Source organism: Myotis daubentonii, chromosome 8 (assembly GCF_963259705.1).
Source record: "Myotis daubentonii chromosome 8, mMyoDau2.1, whole genome shotgun sequence".
In the NCBI taxonomy this organism is placed as follows: Eukaryota; Metazoa; Chordata; class Mammalia; order Chiroptera; family Vespertilionidae; genus Myotis; species Myotis daubentonii.
The window spans coordinates 31,558,454-31,583,113 of NC_081847.1; the positions used below are offsets into that span (position 1 = coordinate 31,558,454).

Genomic DNA, 24,660 nt, shown 5'->3' on the forward strand with positions numbered 1-24,660 from the left:
TTGTTTTACAACTTGATTTATATTTACTGGGAGGATTCTCACAAATTTACATTTACAAATCAGATGGGGGAAGAAAAAGAAAGACCTTACTGGGCCTCTCACTCTGTGATGAGGCTTGCCCTCCTCTGGACTCTGGTTTCCTCCTTTGTCTTCCTTCTAGACTGAGGGGGTAACAAGAGGAAGAAGTCATGTCCTCAGTGTTGGGTTGGGGCACTGGGACATGAAGCCAAGGTGCACTGGATTGCAAACTGAAGGCTAGAGAGAGGGTCACTAGAGGGCCAAGAAGGCGCTCCTACTGACTGCGGACGAAACCTCCATCCCAGGTAGAGTGAAGCCAGTGTCTTGTTTGCAGGTCTTGGCAGAATTGCCAAAAGAATTCCATCCTTTTCTCTCCAGCTCAGAAACCACTCAGGAATTATCACCACTGTTTACAAACAGTGGTTGGGTCTCCAAAAACTCCTCCTCCAATCCCTACGATCTGCTGGCCGCATTCCTCTCATTAGTCCTCCAACTCACACTGCAGTGCAAACCAGTGCAAACCGGGGCCTTGATCAGGGTCCCCTGCTTACAAAGGGCCCAATTTTAGTTCCAGCTCTGAGTCATCCCTCCTGTTACCACAAACATCTAAGGAGAAGCTCTAAGACGCCCAAATGTCTAACATGGTTTCAAATCCACTTTGCCACATATTTGCTGTTACCAAACCTCCCTGGACCTAAATTCCTCTTCTGTAAAATGGGGTTATGTTGCCTATCTCACAGGGCTGGCATGTGGAATAAATGAAATAATGGTCAAGTGTTTTAGCATCCTTCTTGTGTATGTGTGTGTACAATGCTTCTCAGTATGGTTCTGGACGAACTGTTGCTTAAGTTTTGTGTCATCCCTTCCCATAATCTTTCTGGGGGCTAGGAGCTTGAGAGAGCTTTCCTTGGTAACTGTACAAAGGGGCAGGTCTCTTATAAACGTAGTTCCTTCTCCAGACCCACCACAACCATGGAGTTTTGCTGAGGTGTCTGTATGGTTCTGCCTCTAGCTTGCTGTTGCTTAGGTGGGACTGCATAAAGCACTCTAAAAGGTTCAACTTTATTTACAACCAGACCCCTGGCTCCCTTCCTACCCCAGCTCCTCAGCTTAGCTCCAGGGGAGAAGCTGAAGGAGTAGTGACTCTTCTGCCACGCTCAGGACCTGAAGAGACGTGCAGGGTGGGCCCCTCACTTCTTCTGGGCTTGTGCCCTGGCCCGCTGAATCTTGTCAGCTGTCGCCCCATCTGTGGCTCCAGTGCAGTGGGACAATACAAGGCTCAGCTCTGCCTCATTCCGGCGCTCGATGGCCACGTCTGCAGCCTGAGCCACATCCCTATGGTTTGAGCAGGAGGGGAGATGGTGTTGGGCTGACCAAGGACACAAACCATGCCCCTCACCAGTCCACTGGCTCAGCCACCTAGCACCCACAGGGCTCTCAGCCGACGCACCCAACAAGAAGCAAGGCCTTGACCTTCTGCTCGGGACCCACTCGGGAGGCGTACTTCTTCGCCTCGTATTTGTTGTGTTGCTTCATGCAGATCTCCACAAAGGGCTTAGAGAGGAAGGGGATAAAGGGAGAAGATAAGGCAGAGCTCCCTTGTCAACTCTTACGAGCAAAACGCTAACTGGATACATTGTCCTTGTATATTTTATATCCTTCAGTGTCTGTAATCCCCTTACCCCTGCCCTGACACACGCCTGCAACAGGTGTGATCTCCACATTCTCAGGGCAGAAACAACTGAAATCAAAGATCTGTTAGAGCCCAGAGACCAATTATTTCCATGCACCCACTCCACCAGCCGCTGCTACCCTTCCACAACAGGTGTTTCCTGTCCTCTCAGGCCCTGTGTTTTCTCTCATGGCTGCCCCACCTACCTATACCTCTGAACTGTCTGCCACAGAAAACAACTCCCCTCAAAATAGCCTCCACTGCCTGGCAGATATGTTTTCCCTGTCCCCCTCCACCATCCACTCAAATTGGACTTTTCCTGGACATCTGCAGGCCGACTCAGGCCCATTCTCCTGTGTACCTGGCCCATGAACACGTGTACACAGAAAGCACCCATTATTTTCATCAGTTGAACAGATGTGCCAGTAGGTCATCAGCCTATCTCTAGGCCCGGTCCTCTCTCCCCAGGACTATCCTCCCTGTCAGGCGGTGGAGGGAGGGCCCCTGCCTCACCAGGTAGCCAATGGGTGATTTCTTGCTCTTAGAAAACTTCTCTAGTTCCTCCCAGTCTTCCAGATCTGCCAGGGCAGTCAGCTTCAGCCACCAGAGCCTGTGGGGAAACTGGGCTTAGAGGTGCTGTAGGAGGGACAGGGATCCCAGGACCTTTTGGAAGCCCTCACCAACCTCTTGTCGGGGATGCGGAAGTCACGTGCCAGCTGCTCTGCACGCTTGTTGTGGCCACCAAGGATGAGGGTCGTGACTGTGTCATGTAGAGACAGGTCTAGGAACTGACCCCCCAGCTCATCTTCTAGGCGTCGCTGTAGCCGTAGGAGCCGCACTTGATCCTCTGTGGCCTGGGGACATGGATAAAGCAGGATGGAGATGAGAGGGGCAAGGTGGGAAGACAAGGAGAAGAGGCAAGGGAGAAAAGAGTAGGCCAAACCTTGGCTGCAAACTCATTCTTGGCCTTGTAGAAGGCGTCGGCTGCTGTCTGCAGAGCTGCGACCCGCCCCTCAATACGCTATGAGGGCAAGAAGGGAAGCCTGAGCTCACAGCTCAAGAAATCTCAGCCCTCCCCACCCAGGATAGTTTTCTCCCTGATCCCTGTGCCAAGGGTCACCAGGACCAGCCTTACCCATTGGGTGAACCACTCTGGTGCCACTAGTGGGAAGGCTAGTTCCTGTGGGACCAACCCTCATTCTGGCCTCATGTCTTCTCAGACTCTCCCTTAACAGTGAGGACCAGATGGGGTGTGTGCCAAATATGAGGCCTAGATACCTGGTGAAGGAACCAGACCAACAGCCCAGCCCACAGGCCCCACCCACTCTGTGGGCCTCAGACCTCCTCTGCAGCGTAGCTGGCTCGGATGTGGAAGCTGCCCAGCTCCTGGTGGTTGTCGTCCTGATTGTAAAGGTCCTTCAGCGTCTCTAGCTCCTGGTGCTTACAGAACTGGAGCCAGGGCAGGCAATCAGACAGTAAGAACAACTCAGGTGCTCAGGAGGCTCCAGGCCTACCGCTGCCCACTGCACACACCTGTCGGTACAAGCTCAGGGCCATGGGCTGGTTCCGAAGGGTCATGAAAAAATCTCCTCGGTTCAGCTCGTTCTTCAGGTGCAGCAACACCATGAACACTACGGGACAATAAGGTGGGGTGGGGACTCCAGCTGTCCCTTGCTCAGCCCCGGGGCCCTGGCCTTGGCCTCACCCAAACCTTACTCACCCAAGTCAGTGTCCCCACTCTCGATGGCCTTGCTCAGTGCCAGTTTGCTCCTCTTCATTTTTAGGAGAAGAGGTACCTGCTCCCCGGAGCGAGGCTCATACTCCAGAAGCTATGGGGTGGGGAGGAAGACAGAGAGAGAAGGAGCTGGTCTGGGGGTCTTGGAAACCCAGGTCAGAGCATTTAGAAAGGGCTGGGCACCCACACCTTGATGGCCAGCTCTGTGCGGCCGCAGCCATAGGCCCGAGCAGCAATGTCGGAGTAGGAGACACCAGGTGTGTCCCCCAGCTTCTGGTTAATGGCCCGAGCAACATCCTCATCAGACACGTCCTTCTGCTGTACCTACAGAGGGAGGGGGTGTTACACACACCTGGGTCTCACCCTTCACCCCACCTGCCCTCAATCAGAACCTGGCCCTTCAGCTCTACACTTCCTATTTCCTACACCTCACCAGGGTGTGGAAGTCCCTATATGTTCCTGGACCCTGTGCTATATCCTCACCTTGTAGCAGGCCCAATGGGCCAGGATCCTGCTGACACCCTGCACTTCAGGAAGGCGCAAGTACTCGCATATCTGGATGGCCAGGGGGTAAAGCCTCCGCAACACAAGCCTGGTAAGGGTATGGGGTGAGGTAGGGTAGAGAGTGAGCGCAGTGGCCACAGTCTGTACCTTGGGCCTCCTAGATCCCAAAGCAATGGGTCAGGAGCAGTGGCCACAAGAGCCCACCAGGGGCTGTAATGCCTGTCCACTTAGTGCCCTCCTCCCACATCCTTGGGCTTACTGTACCTGTCTAGCAGCACCTGGATGGTGAGCTGCTTGTATCTGCATTTTACCTGGTTAAGGATCCAGCTGGTAAATAAGGCTTATTTGCTAAAGACCTTCAGGCAGTATCTCTTCCCCCTGTATCCCTGGCAACCCCACCCCCACCCCGCCACCCCTGGCTGTGAACACCCTTCTAGCAGGCTTGGGGATACTGGCTATAGGTGAGGGGGATCCCGATGTGATAGTCCCGAATGGCATTGAGCACACGCAGGTCCTGACACATACGCACGAAGCCATCAGGTGGAAATCTGTCGAGGAAACACTTTCCGAAGGAAGCAGCCTTCGGAGAAGAACCAGAGGACAATAGAAGCGAGCTCCCCTCACACCAGCCCAACCCTGCCCAGTGCCCCTCCCACTAGCCCTGTAGCCCAAGCCAACCCTGAGCAGACTCTTCTGCATGTCTGGCCGGTGCTCATGTCCCGCAGCCTCAATGCACTGCTGCACGGCCTGGGTCAGCTGCCCCAGCTCCTGGATCTCCCGCAGGTACTCATCCGCTTTCTGGCTCTCTTTCTGGGGGAAGTGGGAATGCCAGGGATGGAACATCATGATGGAGAATACCCCCACATCTGGCCCCCCGTCCCTCTGGAATGTGGTTCAAATGAGCTGCAGAAGCTAGAGCCCAAGCTACCTCAGCCCACTCAGTTTACCAAGGTGTTCAGTATTCCCCACAATTGCCTGTGAGAGGCCCTGAGACCTCTTTTATTTTATTTTATTTTTATTTTTATTGATTTCAGAGAGGAAGGGAGAGAGAGAGATGGAAACATCAATGATGAGAGATCAGCTGCCTCTTGCATGCCCCCTATTGGGGATCAAGCCTGCAACCTGGGCATGTGCCCATGACCGGATTTGAACCTGGGACCCTTCAGTCCGCAGGCCAACACTCTAGCCACTGAGCTTAACCAGTTAGGGCGGCCCTCAGACCTCTTGATAGTAGCCCTGACTTGTGCCTGGGCTGGGGATAGTGGGGCCTCCCTGCCCCTCTCTATTACCACATGGAGGGCCCGTGTCACTTTAGTCCACCTGAGCTGGCTTTCTTCAGCCCAGCCTAGTGTCCTGCCTGGACCCCCTCTTCACAGGTGGCACCTGGCCGTATCCTCCCATGCCCAGGCAGGGGGCTGGGCCAATTAGGGGAAGGAGAACATTTTAGGGTTCAGGGAGAGGCCCAGGGCTTTACCTCATATTCCTTCTGGGCCTCTAACAGCAGTGCTCCGGGGGCCATTGAGGCAATTTTGAAGATCTCCTCGCTGGCCACTGGGGAAGAGATATGGTGAGTGTAGGAGGCAGGCAGGGAACCCTCAGCTCTCCCTCAAGGCTCTAATCCTACTCTGGAGCACTGCCCCACAGCAGCTGTGGTGCCAAGGTGCCCCCGGCCCAGGTCTTGTGGTGCCTTTGTGAGGGCCTCACCTGGAACCTCATGTAGGAACTCATGGGTGCTGCGGGAGAAAATGCGGACCCCATCCAGCTCAGGTACCAGGTAGGAGTCCTCATCCAGCACAAACCTGAGCTTGGTCAAGGTTCCTAAGATGGGACGGGTCAGATGACCCCCCTTCCCCTCTCCTTTCCCATCCCCACAGGTAGCCCTTCAAGGATACTGGATGCTCTCAGGTGCATCACCCACCACCATCAGCCGCTTCTCCCAGGCCACCACAACAGCCCTCTCCTTGCTACGAGGACGGCTGCACCTGTGGACAGCACCACACATACATGTTTGAGACATACACCGGACGCCAGGTCCTCAGCCAAGTCTCTCACATCACTGCTTATTTATATCACTTTGCCTTGGGATAGTCCTGTGCATGATTCTTGCTCCTTATCCCATCCTCTGATTGACTTGAGGGCTTCCCTTTGACCCTGTGCTGTCAGCTCCAGCTGAGGCCCACAGCGGGCAGGGGTTCCCTTCCAGTGTGCACTGGCAGAGAAGGTATGATGCAAGCTCCACTTGGCGTGGCCAGTAGACAGGATGAATCAAAGTGTCCCAGGAAACAATGCTATATCCACCCTCACCCGCAGCATAAGATTCCCATCCTCACCAGACCATCTGCTTCGGGGGGGCCCGGATGTTGCAGTTGAACTCGCAGAGTTTTTCCTGAAAGGATGCAGGGAATGTCATGGTCCTGTCCAAGAGCTCAAGTTAAAAAGCCCCTTCTCTACTCGAATCCCTGGACAAGGCAAAATGCCCCTGTGTTTTCCCAGGACAAACCTTGAGTGAAGCTGTCCCCATCCAAATATAGCCTGTGTCTGTGAAGAGTGCCAGGTGTCGGTAGGTGAAAGAAACAGCCATCTGCAGGAAGCTGCTCACTCCTGGGGCCAGGCCAGGGGGTGTCTGGGGCAGGGCCAGAGAGGACACCCAAAGATACTAACTTCTCAGCGCCTCCTCCAGGCCTCCCCCAACCTTCCATTTCACTCCCATTTCACAAGCCCTCACCACGGTGGAGCAGGTTGCATGGTCCAGGAGGTAAAGATCGGGCCCCACAGCCAGAAGAATGTGTGCCACTCGGTCCTGGCACAGTGTGGTCCAGCAGGAGGGGGCGCTCTGCAAACCTGTGGTCAGGCAAGAGGACAACCCCAGGATGACCAGAGCCCAAAGCTTCTGCCTCTGTGGATCCCGCAGTCTGGAAGCACTCTGTGGGCACCGAATGATTTTCTCGGGGGTGTCAGCGCTCACCTGGCACTTCTGGCATTCGGCGGAGTTTGAGGTCACCCACATTGGCACTGAGGGTGAAGCGGTGGGCCCCTGTGAGGATGGCCACTCCGGAGCCAAACTCAGTATGGAAGATTCGAGCATCTAGAACCCTATTCTGGAGCACCTCCTGGGGAGAGGGACAAGTGGAGAGGGACCTTGAAAAAATCATAGGGTCACAGACTCCATCCCTTTTCCCCAGCTTCCTGTGGCCCCTACATTGCCCATACTGAAGTGTCTCCGGAAGTCTCCATGAAGCCCATAAACCAGTACTACACCATCTTCCTGCACGCAGAGGAGCTCCTCTTCAGCTGACCAGCCCAGGGACACCACTGGCCCACTCTTCCACTGTAGAGGAGAAGAAGTTCATGAGACTATCTTGGGACGCAGAAGCACTGCCTGGCCCCCACCCCCAAGGCAGGCCAAGGGTGCTCACCAGCAGACTGGCCAGAGGCATGCCAGAAGCAGAGTAGATGTCCAGTACCGGCCGTACACTTGCAGCCTTCTCCTTCCGCCAGGGGTTCCTCAGCAGTGCTGCAGTTGGAGAAGAGACCTCCTGTCCTAGTTCACTAGTCCCAGCCCACGTGAAGCAGGCCCCACTCCTGCTCCTCAGGCCCACCATATGAAGCAGGCCTCACGAGAACCAGAATTAAAAGCATCTCAGTTTGGGGGGAGGGTGGCATATGCCAGCGAGAACAACCCAACAATAAGACCCCTATAAATCCAGGCCCTTGAGTTCATCCCATGGTCCCAGAGCATGCCGAGGCAGAGGGGTGACTTACCAATGGGGCCTCCATAAGGCGCAGCAGCCACCAGGCAGTCTCTGAGTTCCTCCTTCAGGTCCCAGTCCATGCTGTACAGCTCATATTTCCTGCCCACAGAAAGGTGAACAGAAATTAGCCTCCTCGTGCCCATGCATCTAGATGAAGTGAGCCCCAGAGGAACCCCTAAAACCTCCATTTGTTCTCCACAGGAAACTTGAGGCCCCTCTAGGGGTGGGGGGATGGGGAAGATGATGACTAGAAACAATATGCATGCTTAGGTGCAGCAGGCAAGGATGGGGTTCTTGGGCAAGTACACAAGGATGGCAGGAGCTCCTGGGACAGACAGGCTGTGCGGCCAATATCCAGGACACAAACTGAGATAGGACTAGGGTGGGTGGCCGGCTTGAGTCTGTATTAGCAGGAAATAAAACCCTGCCAGAGGGTCTCTCAGGATGGAGAGCCTTTCTTCTATTTCTGATTTTTTTTTTAAGAATAGTTTATTGAATTTTTTATTTTATTTATTTATTTTTAGTTTATTGATTTTTAAAGAGAAAGGAAGGAGGAGGGAGAGAGAGAAACATTAATATGGGAGCACAACATCGATCAGCTGCCTCCTGTATGACCCCCCCTACTGGGGATTGAGCCCAGGAGCCCATAAGTCCACAATCAGGGCTTGTGCCCTTGACAGGGAATCAAACCAGCAACCTCTTAATGCACAGGAAGACGCCCAACCAACTGAGCCACACTGACCAGGGCTATTTCTGGTTAGTAACACTGAGTCAGGTCATGGGCTTTATACCCGGGGGTCCAGCTCAGCACTGGTTAAATAAAGAACTCAGTTTCAGAAGTACTGAGTTAGCAGTGCCTGAAAGAAACCCAAGAGGAGCTCTTCAGTGAGTCCAGAGCTGGGGAGAGTCCTGGGTTAGAGATGTCAATCTGTGAATGCTTGGCTTACAATAGGAAACTGAAATCACAAGCCAGCACAAGATGACTGCAATCTGAGATGTGTGAGGACAGTGTGTGCCGCATGAGAAGACAAAGTAGGAGGGGAGAAGGGAACAGAGGAGTAGGCACTATTCCAGGATGTCAAGGAAAATCGGTGGCTAAGGAGAGTGCTTTGGCTGGTATCATTTCAGGAGCCTTCCCATTAAAGATCAGAAAGATGCTCACCATTACCGTCTTTCTATTTGACATTCTTCTTGGGGTTCTAGCCAAAATAATTTAAGAAAAAAACAAAACAAAACAGAAGTTTCTATTTTGGAAAAGGAGTGAGACTGTTACTATTTACAAATACTGTGATTGTCTACTTAGAAAATCCAAACCAGTCTATGGAACAATGAATAAAAGAGCTCAGTTGAGTGAGCAACAGAAGTCAATGTATTTTCTTTTTTAAAATATATTTTTATTGAAAACAAATTTTTTTTAAGAGAGAGAGGAAGGGAGAGGGGTAGAGAGATAGAAACATCGATGAGAGAGGAACGTCATCAATCGGCTTCCTCCTGCACGCCTCCTACTGGGGATCAAGCCTGAAACCAAGCATGTGCCCTGACCGGGAATCAAACCGGTGATTTCTTAGTTCCTGGGTCGACACTCAACGGCTGAGCCAAACCAGCCGGGCAGAAGTCAATATATTTTCTACACCAATCAACTGTCTGTATACTATAGCAAGAACCAATTAGAAACGTAACTTTAAAAAGAGCCTGATCATGACAGCAATAAAACTATAAGGTACCCCAAAATAAACATAAAAAACATTTTTACAAAATCATATCAAAATTTACTCAAGGATATAGAAGACAGAAAATATTTTAAAATGATCTATAAATGCACAAGAATTTCAATAAAAATCACCCCCAATGTTTGGGGGGAAGGGAAGTCCAAACTGATTCTAGTTTGTCTGGGGGGAAAGATAATCTGAAAAAGTAAATATTGGAAGATATTTAGAAACATTTGAAAATATGAGAACACATGTATATTAGATATCAAGTATCTTCTATAATAATAAAAGTGCAATATGCTAATGAGACCAGATGTCCTTCCGGACGACCTTCCGGACGAAGCCAGGGCTTCGAAGGAAGCCCGGGTTCCGGGTGCCAGAGAGAAGCAGGTGCCGGCAGCTAGCCAGGGGAATGAAGGCCTACTCTCACACGAATTTCGTGCATCAGGCCTCTAGTACTATATAAAACTAAAGTTAATGAAAACTTGTTTTGGCACAGGAATAAGCAAATAGGAAGAGAACAGAATCCAGGAAAAGACCTGAGAATTGAACATGTAATAAAATTGGCATTTCAAATAAGTGCAAAATGATACCTGAAATGAGACAATGGCCCATACAGGAAGACTCATAGTAAATACTATTTCATTACTTAATCTCTACAATAAAATATTTTCCAGATGGAATTCAAAATTTAAATGTTAAAAAAAGAATGCCACATCAGAAAAAATCTTGGCTATTTTAACAATCTCAAAGTAGAAATGATTTCTAAGCATGACATAAAACCCAGAAGCCACAATGAAAAAGACCAACAAATAAAAACTAAGAACTTGCCCTGACTGGTTTGGCTCAGTGGATAGAGCGTTGGCCTGCAGACTGAAGGGTCCCGGGTTCGATTCCGGTCAAGGGCATGTACCTTGGTTGCGGGCACATCCCCAGTGGGGGGTGTGCAGGAGGCAGCTGGTAGATGTTTCTCTATCATCGATGTTTCTGACTCTCTATCCCTCTCCCTTCCTCTCTGTAAAAAATCAATAAAATATATTTAAAAAAAACACAAAAACAAAACTAAGAACTTCTGTATACTTCTATGTAAAAACAACACGTTTGCTTACATTTGAAAAAAAGAAACTTTGGTAAGATTTATAAGAATCTAGTAACAATGGTTACTTGTAGGTGAGGGGTGGAATTAGTTGAATAAGACCAGGGATAGGAATGAGACTTTGAGTTTTTAAACATTAACAGTTCTTTAATTTTTAAGAAAGTTTTTTTTTAACTTACTGATTTGAGAGAGCAACATCGATTTGTTCAACTTATTTATGTATTCATTGGCTAATTCTTTTTTTTAAAATCCTCACCTAAGAAGTGAGGATATTTTTTTCATTGATTTTTAGAGAGTGGAGAGTGGAAGGGAGGGGGTGACTGTGGGAAGAGAGAAAGAGAGAAACATGGATATGAGAGAGACACATTGATTGGCTGCCTCCTGCGTGTGCCCCAATGGGGGTTGGGGAAGTGGGAGGGCAGGAGTCAAACCTGCAACCCAGGTATGCGCCCCTAATCAGAATCTAACCCAAGAGACCCTCTGGTGTGAAGGCCCATGCTCTAACCACTGACCCATGCTGGGCAGGACCATCGACTGATTCTTCTATGTGCCCTGAGCTACCTGGCAAGGGCCAATACTTATTTGTTAAGATAATTAACATTAAAAAACTTTTATACATTAAAAAATATCCATTAAAATAAAGCAGGAAGACAAACTATGGGGAAAATGTGATACACGTGAAGAGATATTTTCTTAAAAAATACAAAAGGCTCTAATTAATTTTATTTTCTTTATTTTTTTATTAAATTTATTGGGGTGACATTAACAAAGTTACACAGGTTTCAGGTATACAATTCTACAACACATCATCTGTAAATTTAGTATTATGCTTACCACCTAAGCCAAGTTTCCTTCTATCACCATTTATCTCCTCTTTACCTTCTAATTAAAATTTTTAAATGAAAATAAAACTAAAGTAGAAAGCTAGTCAAAAGCCATATCATACTACTTTATGTGAAAACACTTTTCAAACTACACATAAAAATCTTGAAAAAATATAATCTAATATTTTTATAATGTGAACTATGGAAAAGTCTTTTAGAGCAAGACACAAAACCCAGAAATTAACAAGGAAAAGATTTTATTACATGAAATAGCTATTCAACTTTTAAATATGTACACCCTCTGACTTACCAGTTTCCTTCCAAGAGTCTAACTTAGAAAACTACTTGAAGTGCACAAAGGTATGAATTCACTGCAGCACTATTTAAAATAGTTTCAGAAAATCCTGGAAAAATCTTCTTAAATGTTCATCAAAACAGGACTGGTTAAATAAACGACAGTATGCCCATTCTGGGCAATATCATGTGGCTATTAATAAGGTGGCTCTGGCCCTAGCCGGTGTTTTCAGTGGCTGGAGCATCAACCTGAGCACCAAAGGGTCTCGGGTTCAATTCCTGGTCAAGAGCACGTACCTGGGTTACAGGTTCAATCCCTGGCCCTGGTCGAGGCACGTGTGGGACACAAGCAATCGATGTATCTCTTTCACATTGATGTTTCTCTCTCTTTCTCTCTTCCCTTTCCCTCTCTCCCTCCACTCTCTCTAAAAAGTAATGAAAAAATATCCTCAAGTGAGGATTAACAACAACAAAATAAGGTGACTGAGGGAACTAACATGAAATTATCTCCAACACATTGTTGTTGTTTTTTTAATTAAATCTTTATTGTTCAGATTATTACATTTGTTCCTTTTTTTTTCCCCCCCATAACTCCCCTCCTCCCAGTTCCCGCCCCACCCTCCGCCCTCACTCCCCACCCACTGTCCTCATCCATAGGTGCACGATTTTTGTCCAGTCTCTTCCCACATCTCCCACACCCCTTTCCCCCCCAAGAACAGTCAGTCCATTCCCTTTCTATGTCCCTGATTCTATTATAATCACCAATTCATTCTGTTCATCAGATTATTTATTCACTTGATTCTTAGATTCACTTGTTGATAGATGCATATTTGTTGTTCATAATTTGTATCTTTACCTTTTTCTTCCTCTTCCTCTTCTTAAAGGATACCTTTCAGCATTTCATATAATCCTGGTTTGGTGGTGATGAACTCCTTTAGCTTTTCCTTATCTGTGAAGCTCTTTATCTGACCTTCAATTCTGAATGATAGCTTTGCTGGATAAAGTAATCTTGGTTGTAGGTTCTTGCTATTCATCACTTTGAATATTTCTTGCCACTCCCTTCTGGCCTGCAAAGTTTCTGTTGAGAAATCAGCTGACAATCGTATGGGTATTCCCTTGTAGGTAACTGAGTTTCTTTCTCTTGCTGTTTTTAAGATTCTCTCTTTATCTTTTGCTCTTGGCATTTTAATTATGATGTGTCTTGGTGTGGTCCTCTTTGGATTCCTTTTGTTTGGGGTTCTCCGCGCTTCTTGGACCTGTAAGTCCATTTCTTTCACCAGGTGGGGGAAGTTTTCTGTCATTATTTCTTCAAATAGGTTTTCAATATCTTGCTCTCTCTCATCTTCTGGCACCCCTATAATTCTGATGTTGGTACGCTTGAAGCTGTCCCAGAGGCTCCTTACACTATCCTCGCATTTTTGGATTCTTTTTTCATTTTGCTTTTCCGGTTGGATGTTTTTTGCTTCCTCGCATTTCAAATCATTGACTTCATTCTTGCGCTCCTCTGGTCTGCTGTCGGGCGTCTGTATAATATTCGTTATTTCAGTCCGTGTGTGCTTAATTTCTAGTTGGTTCCCCAATATAAGATCGAGGGTCTTATTAGTTTTCGTGTAGATCTCATTAAGTTTATCGGCAGCTTCTAAACAGTTCTTGAGAGACCTTAAAAGTGTGGTTCTGAACTCTATTTCTTCCATTGACAATTTTGTCCTGTTTCTTTGTCTCCGCATTTTGTTATGCTTCCTTGGTGCACCCCCTAGTGGTCTTTGTTCGTAGTCTTATAGATAAATCTTGATTGTTGTAGCTAATTCCAGGGAGGGTTTGACCTCCAGGCCAAGTGGCTATGAGAATCAGCTGTGTCAGCAGTGAGAGAACTTCTGTCCTCTAGGGAGGTGCTAATCTAGCCTTTGCCTGAGGCTATCCGGCAAGTGCCTCTGTGCAGGGCTTGGGTGGGGCGGGTCGCACAGGATCAACAGGGTGGGCCGGAGAGAGCAGTTATGGCGGCTCTCAGTCCTGTCCCAAGGGGCTCTGCCTCTCTGAGTCCCAGCACCCGCTGCAAAGCTCGGACAGAAAGCTGCACTCGCTCTGACCGAAGCCAGACAGTCCCACTTCTCCCGTTTGAGTCTGGGTCCCTAAAGACTCGCCCGGATCTGGTGCTCAGAGTCTGCGACTCCCTCCCGATTGAAAACAACAACCGCGCCCTCCGCCGCCAGCCCGCTCCGCGCACTCCGCACCTCAGAATTTGACTTCAGCACTGCGCCTCCTCTGAGTGTCCGTGTGCGTTTCTCTTTCCTCCTAGTTGTAGGACTTCCACTCAGCCAGCGTTCCTGTGGTTCTGGGTGATGTCCCTTCCGTTTTTTTGTTTCACTTTTGAAGTAGTTGTTCAAAGCAGCAAACTCCGGCGTTAACCTATGCCGCCATCTTGGTTCTCCCACATATATTTTTCTTAAATGAAAAGGAAGCCCACTGCGTGGGAGAACATATTTGCCAAAGATACTATTTTTAATGATTTCAGAGAGGATGGGAGAGCGAGAGAAATAGAAACATCAATGATGAGAGAAAATCATTCATTAGCTGCCTCCTTCACGCCTCTCCTGGGGATTGAGCCCACAACCCGGACATGTGCCCTGACCAGTAATTGAACCGTGACCTTTTGGTTCATGGGTCGACACTCAACCACTGAGTGACACTGGCCAGGCTGAGCATATGTGTGTGTATATACACTGAGTGGCCAGATTATTATGACTGGCCGGATTATTATGACCACCCCATCAGTACAATGAAGTGGATTAGTTATGCAAATAATAATAATAATAAAACCTTGAGAGTATTTGCTTAGGAAGTTTTCAATATTCAGTATTTTTGGAAGTGTCAATGAAGTACTGATGGAGTGGTCATAATAATCTGGCCAGTCATAATAATCTGACCACTCAGTGTGTGTGTGTGTATGTATATGTGTGTGTGTGTATATACACCTTTATATATATGTACACACATATGTATATTTTTACAAGCATATTTACATATAATCACATGAATGTATAAAAATACATAGAAAAAACGCTCAGAGGCCTCCACATTAAACCAGACAGCGGTCACTTTGGGGGAAGGTGGTGAGTGGGGGAAGGAGATAGGGGGACTTCCAATTTGTAGGCCATATACTTTTGTATTATTTGAATTTTTTACAATCCCATATGCCTTTCTTTTGACACTTTGTTACTAAAATCATGGGCGAAAATCTGATGGGAAAATAGAGCCACAAAGACCTAGCATGCCAGTTATCAATTCATTGCTGCTCAGCTCCAAATTCACGCTTCGGTGTGTTGTGTTTAAGGGACAGCATACACTTTTCCTTCACAGTGAGTAAGATGCTACACTTTCTCAGTAGAGGGCGCTGGAGGGACACTGAATGAGGAAGGGGTTCTACTGCTGCTTCCAGCGAGGCTTAGCCAGCAGCCAGGGTGTAAGATACCGGGTGATCTGCCCCAGCCCTGCAACAACCTAGAAGGCTTGCCCAGACTAGTGATCACCTTCCCACGGCTCCCTGGACAGATGCCACATTCCTGGCCTCCTGCCCAGGCTGTACTTCCTCTGCATGCCAAGATGCTTGGCCACTGGCTGTCCTGCCTGCCCACTTGAGCGTTTCCTCTGATCCCTTCTGCAAACCCATGCTCCCAGCCACTGGCTGTGGCTCACCTTAGACACTGTGTGTCCCAGGCTACCTGCTTGCACCAGCTACCCCAACACCCTTGCACACCCACAGCCCTGACCACCAGTTGCAGCTCACCTATATTCCCCTACCCCCTGAACCCCAGAGGGTTTCCTCTTTTTTTAATCCTCACCCAAGGATATCTTTTCTGTTTATTGCTAGAGAGAGTGGAAGGGAGGGAGAAGAGAAAGATGGAGGAGGGGGAGAGAAACATTTACATGAGACACATCCATTGGTTACCTCCAGCATGCTCCCCTACCTGAGCTGGGGAACCTGCAACCCAGGTACCTGCACTTGACCAGGAATTGAAACCGAGACCCTTCGGTCTGTGGTCTGACACTCCAACTACTGAGCCAATCTGGCCAAGGGCTGAGGGTTGCTTCTTTGCCTTGTAGGAACTATGGACCAGCGATGGCCGGGCAAACCAGTGAACTTCTCTGCCATCTAGTGGGCTAAAACTATAGGGGGGGGGGGGGCAAAAGAACAGTTATGAGTATTCGAAACAATTTATTCCTGTATTATTATTTATTATTTTCCATTTGAACAACTGTAAATCTACGTTTGCCCCACCCTGTATTTTCTCTAATGAGGCCTAAACCCCAGCCTGGGAAGGGCCCCCCTTCTTAATTTGTCATTCCTTGGGTACTCTCCTAGGCTACCATATAACATTTTCTTATCTCTTTAGTTACTCTTTTTTCACGGCTAATATAATAATTCCTTATATTTCTCAAACTTTCCCAGTTTAAGTCTCCTGACTGGACCCAGACTGATAAAGACTTCACTCTGAGAGTGGTCCCAAGAGACAGACCCCAAAGATGGGATTTGAGGATTAGTTTGGTCGTGTGCTTAAAGCTTGGGAACAGTGCTGAGCTCCCTGCCAATGGGAAATGGATATTAGTAACCCATTGCACCCAGTGACATCACAATTAATCCAGCCTGCAGTTTTCTGTGGTGACATGCCAAGTCAAACATATGCTTTGGGAGTGACTTCTGTGCCTGATTGTATGGCAGTAATAATGATTTTAAGGGCTGTGGTGTGGATGGATTGTTTTGAGTGCACTTGAACATTTACAAAGAGAAAATTACAAGCTTGAGTCTGTTAACTTTCAGTTCAAGTCATGGTCTGAGAAGCAGAAAGCGTCTATAACAGCCCTAAAACAATCTCATAGTTATTATAGCCACACAGCTGTTACTGCTGAAAATCAAAAGCAAATTTTAATTACATGGATTGTTAAATTATAACAGTTGAATTCACCAACATGTCATTTCTCATGTGAACCTTAGGGCACTAGTAAGGAAAGAAAGGAATCCTGAAAACTGGAAGGAAGATATCTGGTTAGACCCAGATGAAAACAACAATCCTGAACCCCTAGTTCATTCTGAGTCTTCCTTACTAGTAGAAGTAGCTTGCACTCCTATGTCTGAGGAGACTTACCTTCTTCTGCTTGAAAACCTTTTGATAACCTCAATTGGGGTAGAAGTCTTGGGAGCCTCCCTCCCCAAGGCTGACCTAGCTAACACTACTGCTCTGTGGCTAACCTGTCAACAGCAGAGACCATGAGGACCAACCTGCAAGTTGATTACACTGGACCTCTTCCACCGTGAAGGGGGAACGATTTGTCCTCACTGGAATACAGACACATTCTGGATGTGGATTTGTCTTCCCTACCTGGAATGCCTTTGTCAGCACCCACCATCTGTGGAATTACAGAATGCCTTATCTAATGGTGTGACATTCTGCAAAGCATTACATCTAATCAAGCAAGGATCTCATTTCACAAAAAAGAAAGTGCATCAGTGGGCTCAGGTCCATGAGATCAATTAGTCTTACCAAATACCCCATCACCAGAAGTGGCTGGCCTAAATTCATTGACAACTCAGTTATAGCACCAATTGGGAGCCAGTATCCTAAAAGGGCTCTATCTTACAGGATGCAACTTTGCTTTGCATCAGAGGCTATTACATGGTGCTGTTTCCTCTAGAGCAGTTGTTCTCAACCTTGGCTGCACATAAGAATCACCTGGGAATCTTTTTAAAATCCTGATTTCTGGGCCTCATCCTCCGGAAATTCTGTTTCTTTGTTACTTATGTTTTGGCCTCACCCCATAACAAAGAAACAGAATTTCTGGAGGATGAGGCCCAGAAATCAGGATTTTAAAAAGATTCCCAGGTGATTCTAATGTGCAGCCAAGGTTGAGAACCACCGCTCTAGAGTCAGAATCAAGGGATGGAAGTGAGAGTGGCTCTTCTCATTATTACACCTACTGACTCTTACAAACATGTTGCTTCCAGTTCCATAACTTTGAGATCTCTTGGTTTGGAGAGGTTAGTCTCCACGGGGAGAATGTTTCCACCAGGAGATACAACAATAAATTCACTGAATTGGAAGGTAAGAGTGCTGCCTTGCCATTCTGGGCTCCTTAAGCCACTGAACCAACAGGCTTAAGAAAATGGTGTTAATTTACTGGCTGAAGTGATTATCCTGATTACCAAGGGGAAATTGAGTTGCTGCTACATAATGGAGGCAAGAAGGACTATGTCTGACACCCAGGGGATCCCCTGCGGCACCTCTTAGTACTTCTGTACCTGATCATAAAGTTTAACGAAAAACCTCAGCAACCAAAGAAAGCAGAATGACTGAAATGAAGGTTTGGGTCACTCCATTATGTAAAGAACCAGAGCATCAGTGGGCTCAGGTCCATGAGATCAATTAGTCTTACCCAAATACCCCATCACCAGAAGTGGCTGGCCTTAAAAGTCATTATATCTATCACTGTATTAACTTCTCCTTCAGTCCCACTGAATATTCATGTTACCCAAAAATGAAATTGTAAAGTTAACCTCCAATTATTTGTGTGTAAATAAAAAATGAGGAGAGAGAAGATAATGGCTAGTGTATACATATAAACACATGCATATAACAGGCATGAAGAAAATGTGCACAGTGACTATAGGCTTCATTTCTGTAATTGGTCATGAGATTGTAGTTGTTATCTATGGCTTCCTTCAACTGCCCATTTCTTGTCCTCAGCCAGAACCTTCTCTCCATTTTTTATTTACACACAAATAATTGGAGGTTAACTTTACAATTTCATTTTTGGGTAACACGAATATTCAGTGGGACTGAAGGAGAAATTAACGTGATAGATATAATGACTGTTAAGATTGTTTTCTCATTTTGGGAAAGAGTATTTACTTGTAAGAAGAATAGTGGTAGCTTTGTTAGCAAAAATATAGACTTTTGTTGTTATGAGGTAGTTCGAAAATGTATAGAGGGTGCATATGGAGCTAAGTAGTTATCAATTTATCTGTCAACTCCAAATTTACCCTTCAATACGTGCTGCTCATGAACTAGGTGTTAGCTTTTCTCAGTAGAGGGCAGTGTAGGGACACTGCAGGAGGAGGGAACTCTGTTTCCAGCAGCAGCAAGGTCAGTCAGCAGTGTGGGTATGAGGACACCTGGTGATGCTCTGCCTCAACCATACACCCAAAACAAACAATCCCTTGATAACCTCACAGCCGTGGCCTAGACTGGGGTCCATCTTCCTGTGGCTCTCTCCACACAGACAGTGCATGCTTCAGGTCTCCCACTCACATTGGTGCTCTCACTCTCTGTGCAACCCCAGGAACCTGGCCACCAGCTATGACTCATCTGTGTCAAGGAGGGCTGCTTCCTGCTTGTATAGTGACTATGGACCAGCTCTGGCCCTGGCAAACCAACAATCTTCTCCACTATCCAGTGGGCTGCAACTATACCTTTCCCATCAAGGTTGGAACACCAATTAGGGAGGGTACGTCCATCTCCTTCTAAGTCTGTCCTTCCTTTCTCCTCAGCCCTAGGGGAGGACAGAGTTTTACCTTATAGTTACTTTGTTATCACAGTTTAAGAGTTCTTTATATGAAACTTCACCTATTTAGTCAGTCCTTGCTCTCTGTCTCCTGATTAGACTCATACTGATGCAACCAGTGTACCATCCCACAGTCCACTTGCTTGTTACAAAGGGGGACATATGACTTTACAATGAAGGACCTGCCATCACCATCCTAACCCCCTTGTTAATGTCAACATCCTTCACAGCAGACAACCCAATATAATGCTGACTCTAGATGTGATGCAGCACAAACACCATGTCATTGCCTACAAAGCATTTCTGCCGAAAATGTTCAACTAGAATCTAATCCAGTGATCCACTATGGTGTGAGAATAGATGATCCCCAGCTCTGGCTCAGTTGGTTGAGCATTTTCTCATGCACCCAGGGATTGCTGGATAGATTCGCAGTCAGAACACAAGTCGGGGTTGTAGGCTCGATCCCTGGTAGGGGGCACGCAGGAGGCAGCCAATCGATGGTTCTCTCTCATCAATATTTCCTCTCTCTCACCCTTCCTCACTCTCTTTAAAATCAACTAAAACATTGAAGAAAAAATTTATGACCTCCAGGCTGGGTTGACAAACAACTGGGAATGAAGAAGCAGATTACATCTGGCCTTGGGGAATAATCTATTAATTACAAAATTTCTAGACCCTAAAGAGAATCCATCATCATCCCTGAAATCCCTTGACTCCTACCTCCTTCAAAAACAAATACTGCCCTGGCCTGTGTTTCTCAATGATTAGTGTCATCCCATGTACTGAAGGGTAGAAGGTTCGATTCCCAGTGAAGGGCATGTACCGGGGTTGTAGGTTCGATCCCCAGCACCAGTCAGGGCGCATGTGGAGGCAACTAATCAATGTGTCTCTCTCACATTGATGTTTCTCTGTCTCTTTCTCCCTCTCTCCCCCACTCCTGCCTCCCTTCCACTCTCTAAAAATCAATGGAAAAAACATCCTTGGGTGAGGATTAACAAACAAAAAAACAAAACAAAACCAAAAAAACAAACACAAATACTAGTAAAGAACACTTGTACACTGTTGCTGGAAATGTAAAATGATTCAGCTACCACAGACAACAGTATGATAGTTCCTAAAAATATTAAACAGAATTACCATAGGATCTAACTACTCCATTTCTGGGTATATATCCAATAAAATTGATAACAGGGTCTTGAAGAGCTATTTTTACACTACTGTTCATAGTAGCATTATTCACAACAGCTGCGATGTAAAAGTAACTTAAGTGTCCATTAAAGGATGAACAGAGAAGGAAAATGAGATATACTTACAATGGACTTAACAAGAAAGGTAATTCTGATACATTCTAGTGTCATGGATGAACCTTGAGGACAGTATGTTAAGTGAAATAAGCCAGTCACAAAACAGCAAATACTGTATGATTCTACTTATATGACCTATCTAGAGTAGTCAATTTCATAAAAACAGAAAACGGCATAATGATGGTTGCCAGGGATGGGGGAGGGGGAAATGAGGAATTATTATTTAATGGGTACAGAGGTTCAGTTTTTCAAGATGAAAAATTTTGGGGGAGTGGTTGCACAACAATGTGAAAATACCTAACACTACCAGATTGTACTTTTGCATGAATAAGATAGTAAATTTTTTTTATCATATGTGTTTAACTACAAGTTTTAAAATGTTCATCTTTATATGTGCAAAAAAGAAAACAACCCCAAACACACAAACTCCAAAAAAATCTGCTAAAATAGTCTACTTCTAAGAAGAGTTTCAGAAATATACAGTTTGGCAAAAGTAAGTTTATAGTTGTTCATATGGAAAAATATATAATCCTATCCTATATAATAAAAGCCTAATATGCAAAGTGTCCAGTTGTCCGTTCAACCAATCAAAGTGTAATATGCTAAGGATATGCTAGGGTTGCTCAACCGCTCACTATGATGTGTACTGACCACCAGGGGGCAGACAGTTGACCGGTCAACCAGTTGCTATGATGTGCACTGACCATGTGCTCCAACCAGTAGGTTAGCTTGCTGCTGGGGTCCATTGATCGGGACTGAGCAAGACAGGCCGTACACACCCTGGAGCCCTCCCGTGGTCTCTCCCCGGCTGGCCAACCTCCCACATCCCTCCCTGATCCCGATTGTGCACTGATGGGGTCCCTCAGTCTGGCCTGCACCATCTCGCAATCCGGAACCCCTCCGGGGATGTCAGAGAGCCAGTTTCGGCCCAATCCTGCAGGCCAGGCCAAGGGACTCCACTGGTGCATGAATTTGTGCACCGGGCCTCTAGTACAAGAATAAACTCTGTTATTATACGCTGTCTAAGAACCCTATACCCTCCCTTTACAGTGATTATGACCAAACAAATACTGAGTCATTAGTGTTTATCAACAGTCTCCCCTGCTAGCTGTAAGTTCTATGAGGGGAGACAGGGTCCATGTCTTTTCTTTGGTTGATACATTCAGCCTGGCAGAGGGTTGAGCAAAATTAATTAATAGGATTATCCCAAATTGGGTTTCTAGGATAAAAACAGCTAAAATTCTGAAGCCCCATAGAATTAATCATCATTCCCTCTCCTTGCCTTTTCCAATTAGTAAGTTTTCCAGAACACCACCTCCAAAGAAAAAGAATCCTATCCTATAGATAGGACTCAAAAATGCTCTGCCTGCCACCTGTTTATCATTCATTCATTTCACTCGAACATGTAGTGAGGCTATACACAAATACAGATAACAGCAAGTATCTGCACTTAACGCATTTCCACTCTGGTGGAGAAGCTAGGAAATACTATTTTATTTTCCTGTAAAAACCAACCAAACAAAACCTATGCTTTAGCACAGGTTCTAGAATAAGGCTGGGTTCAAATCCTCACCCCACTACTTACTAGCTGTGTAACCTGGTCACCTAACCTCTCTGTGTCTCAGTTTCCTCGTCAGTAAGACGGGTTTAATAATGATACCTAAAAACAAACAAAAAAACCCAAACAACAATAATGATATCAATTTCGTGGGATTGTGAGACTTAAGTTAATACAGACAAAAGTACTTAGCAAAGTGTATAGTACATAGAAAGGCACAACTGCTGTTAGCCCAAATAATATAGCTCCAGCCGAAACCGGTTTGGCTCAGTGGATGGAGCATCGGCCTGCGGACTGAAAGGTCCCAGGTTCGATTCCGGTCAAGGGCATGTACCTTGGTTGCGGGCACATCCCCAGTGGGGAGTGTGCAGGAGGCAGCTGGTCGATGTTTCTCTCTCATCGATGTTTCTAACTCTCTATCTCTCTCCTTTCCTCTCTGTAGAAACTCAATAAAATATATTTTTTAAAAAATATAGCTCCACAGCAAGGCTTAGACTTCTACTCCTTTCTGCAGTACAACACAGACAGGTAAACATGGGCTAGCCACGCAGGTCAACATTTCCACTTCCTAGTGCATCAACAAAGCTAAAACTTCATATCATAAATAGGAGTTCTGTAATAATGAGGCCATTATTTTTAGTACTTTCCTATTTAACAAGCCTGCATAGGCAACATATATTTTCAAAAGTAATACGAGTTAATATTTTCAAAAGTGTATGGCTGTGTTGTTGTAGACACTAAATTTCATGCCAACTACATCCCTTCTCCACAAAAATAGATATTATTTCCTCACTTTACCGATTTTAACTTTTGCCTTTTTTCCCCATATTGTAGAAACATACTTATTAGAAATAACAAATGCAACCGAGGTCTAAAAATTGCCACAAGGCATTTGTCCCTCTTAAGGGCAACATGGTGTCTTTTATTGATATAAGACCCCAAGGAGATATCTTTGTGATCTTTAGTTGCAATCAATAAAGTGTTTTTTAAAAAAACTTTATTGGGCAACTACTTACTACATAGCAGGCACTGTTCTAAATAAGCACTGGAGATAAAGAGATGTAAGAAATATGCTCTCAGCCCTCAAGGAACTTGGTTTAGCAGAAGAAACCTACTATACAAACATGGCCCTACTGTGTCATACATAGCAGACCCGGGCACTGGGTCCAAAGGAAGGTCAGCTGTCTCTACTGGGTTGGGTCAGGTAAGAGAACAGAAAGGACCCTTGAACTAAGTCCTAAAGGATGAGCAAGAATGGTCCAGACATAAATAATGAAGGACATGGCAGCGCCCACAGAAGGAACTGCAGGCTGGGGCAAACACAGGGAGCCATGAAACCTCACGATAGATTGGGGTCCTGTTCTGTGAACCCAACACAAAACTTGGGTACAAGAGGGGCAAACGAAGTTGGAGAGATCAACAGGAGCCGACTTGTGGACCAGGGGTGGGCAAACTTTTTGACTGGAGGGCCACAATGGGTTCTTAAACTGGACCGGAGGGCCGGAACAAAAGCATGGATGGAGTGTTTGTGTGAACTAATATAAATTCAAAGTAAACATCATTACATAAAAGGGTACGGTCTTTTTTTTTTTTTTTTAGTTTTATTCATTTCAAACGGGCCGGATTCGGCCCGCGGGCCGTATCCGGCCCGCGGGCCGTAGTTTGCCCACGGCTGAACCGAGAGTCGTCTGCACCAAGGATAATGATGTAAACAATGTACGCTTTAGAAAGATGAGTGGGCTCTACGACTCCCATGAGGGGGCTGTCCTGAGCTGGGGGTCCCAACTCGCGCAGCCCCGGATCCACGGACGACTGGTCCCCTTCTCCCCGTCTTGGTCAGCACTGCTCCCCCGCCCGCCGCGCGCCCCTCCGCCTCCCGGCGCGCCCCTGCGGTCTGGCTTCAGCAGGACCTCCGGGCAGGAGACTGGGCACGCGCTATCACCCGGCGGCCTCCTCCAACGTGACCGGAGCATCATTCCGGAGGCTGGCAGACCTGGGCTTCAGCGCTGGGCTCGGCCCCTACTTGTGTGACCACTAGGCTTGCCTCAGTTTCCGTGCGTTCAGTGGCAGACGCCGGGGGAGAGCCGGCGAGGGGCGGACCCCAGCGCCGAGTGACGGGGTCGCGCGCGGCGGGCTCCGCCCCGACTGGAGCCGGCGGGAGAGCGGGGTAAGCCAGGCCGTGGGTGTGTGGGAGGGCGGGGCGGCTCACCGGTAAAAGGCAGAGTCCCCGAGCGGGTTCCAGTTCGCTGTGTAGCAGTCCATGGCTGGTGCAGGGGGCTGCGGGGCAGCACTGAAGGGACTCCCGCCTAGCCAGGGCTCCGGGCCGGCACTTCCGCTTCCGCCCTCCCGGGTCACGTGGCGAGGCCGCCGCCACTGCCTGGAGCGCTCTGGGCAGCTGCATTCGGCTGCCGCCGCTCCCCCGCCCACACCCGGGCCTAGTGCCCGCCTCGGTGGGCCTGGCTCTGGTTCCTGCCCCGACACGGCAGCCAGCCCCGCCTCCTTCCTGTCCCCTCGGGCATTGAGGGTGCACAGGGCGGGACATGGGTGACCGGAAGTGGGAGCTATGAGCGTCGCTGCCCCGGGCGCCGAGGCTCGAGGCGCCGTCGGGGCCGCCGCGACGCACGCATGGAGAACGATGGG

At 47.3% G+C, this 24,660-nt stretch overlaps 1 protein-coding gene across 3 annotated transcripts; it reads right to left on the bottom strand.

Moving 5' to 3' along the window:
• Window positions 1-24,427, bottom strand: VPS16 (VPS16 core subunit of CORVET and HOPS complexes). Of its 3 annotated transcripts, none has more exons than XR_009454047.1 (25): window positions 24,230-24,298; window positions 7,692-7,780; window positions 7,346-7,443; window positions 7,129-7,257; window positions 6,895-7,039; window positions 6,655-6,770; window positions 6,430-6,552; window positions 6,260-6,315; window positions 5,822-5,911; window positions 5,634-5,728; window positions 5,404-5,480; window positions 4,608-4,739; window positions 4,382-4,509; window positions 4,194-4,229; window positions 3,909-4,017; window positions 3,615-3,749; window positions 3,411-3,519; window positions 3,224-3,321; window positions 3,032-3,139; window positions 2,634-2,711; window positions 2,375-2,544; window positions 2,204-2,300; window positions 1,469-1,572; window positions 1,115-1,353; window positions 1-161 (listed from the first exon to the last, which is right to left on the bottom strand). XR_009454047.1 is itself a non-coding variant. In XM_059705726.1 (25 exons), exons 1-24 carry the CDS (start codon window positions 24,280-24,282, stop codon window positions 1,209-1,211), a joined length of 2,520 nt encoding a protein of 839 aa, XP_059561709.1. In that variant the 5' UTR covers window positions 24,283-24,298; the 3' UTR covers window positions 1-161; window positions 1,183-1,208. The 3 variants fall into 3 exon arrangements, 2 of the variants coding, with proteins under 2 accessions (XP_059561709.1, XP_059561710.1); XM_059705726.1 differs by having other exon boundaries at window positions 1,183-1,353; XM_059705727.1 differs by lacking the exon at window positions 1-161 and having other exon boundaries at window positions 1,062-1,353; window positions 24,230-24,427.
• Window positions 24,428-24,660: the final 233 nt, after the last annotated feature.

What these genes read in the sequence shown, in the direction of transcription:
- VPS16 (XM_059705726.1), bottom strand. Translation starts at nt 24,282, where the DNA reads ATGGACTGCTACACAGCGAACTGGAACCCGCTCGGGGACTCTGCCTTT. An exon ending in ATGCAACCTGCTCCACCGTG is followed by an intron (nt 6,553 to 6,654) that starts GTGAGGGCTTGT and finishes GCCCTGCCCCAG; the next exon opens with ACACCCCCTGGCCTGGCCCC. An exon ending in GATGCACCTGAGAGCATCCA is followed by an intron (nt 5,729 to 5,821) that starts GTATCCTTGAAG and finishes GACCAAGCTCAG; the next exon opens with GTTTGTGCTGGATGAGGACT.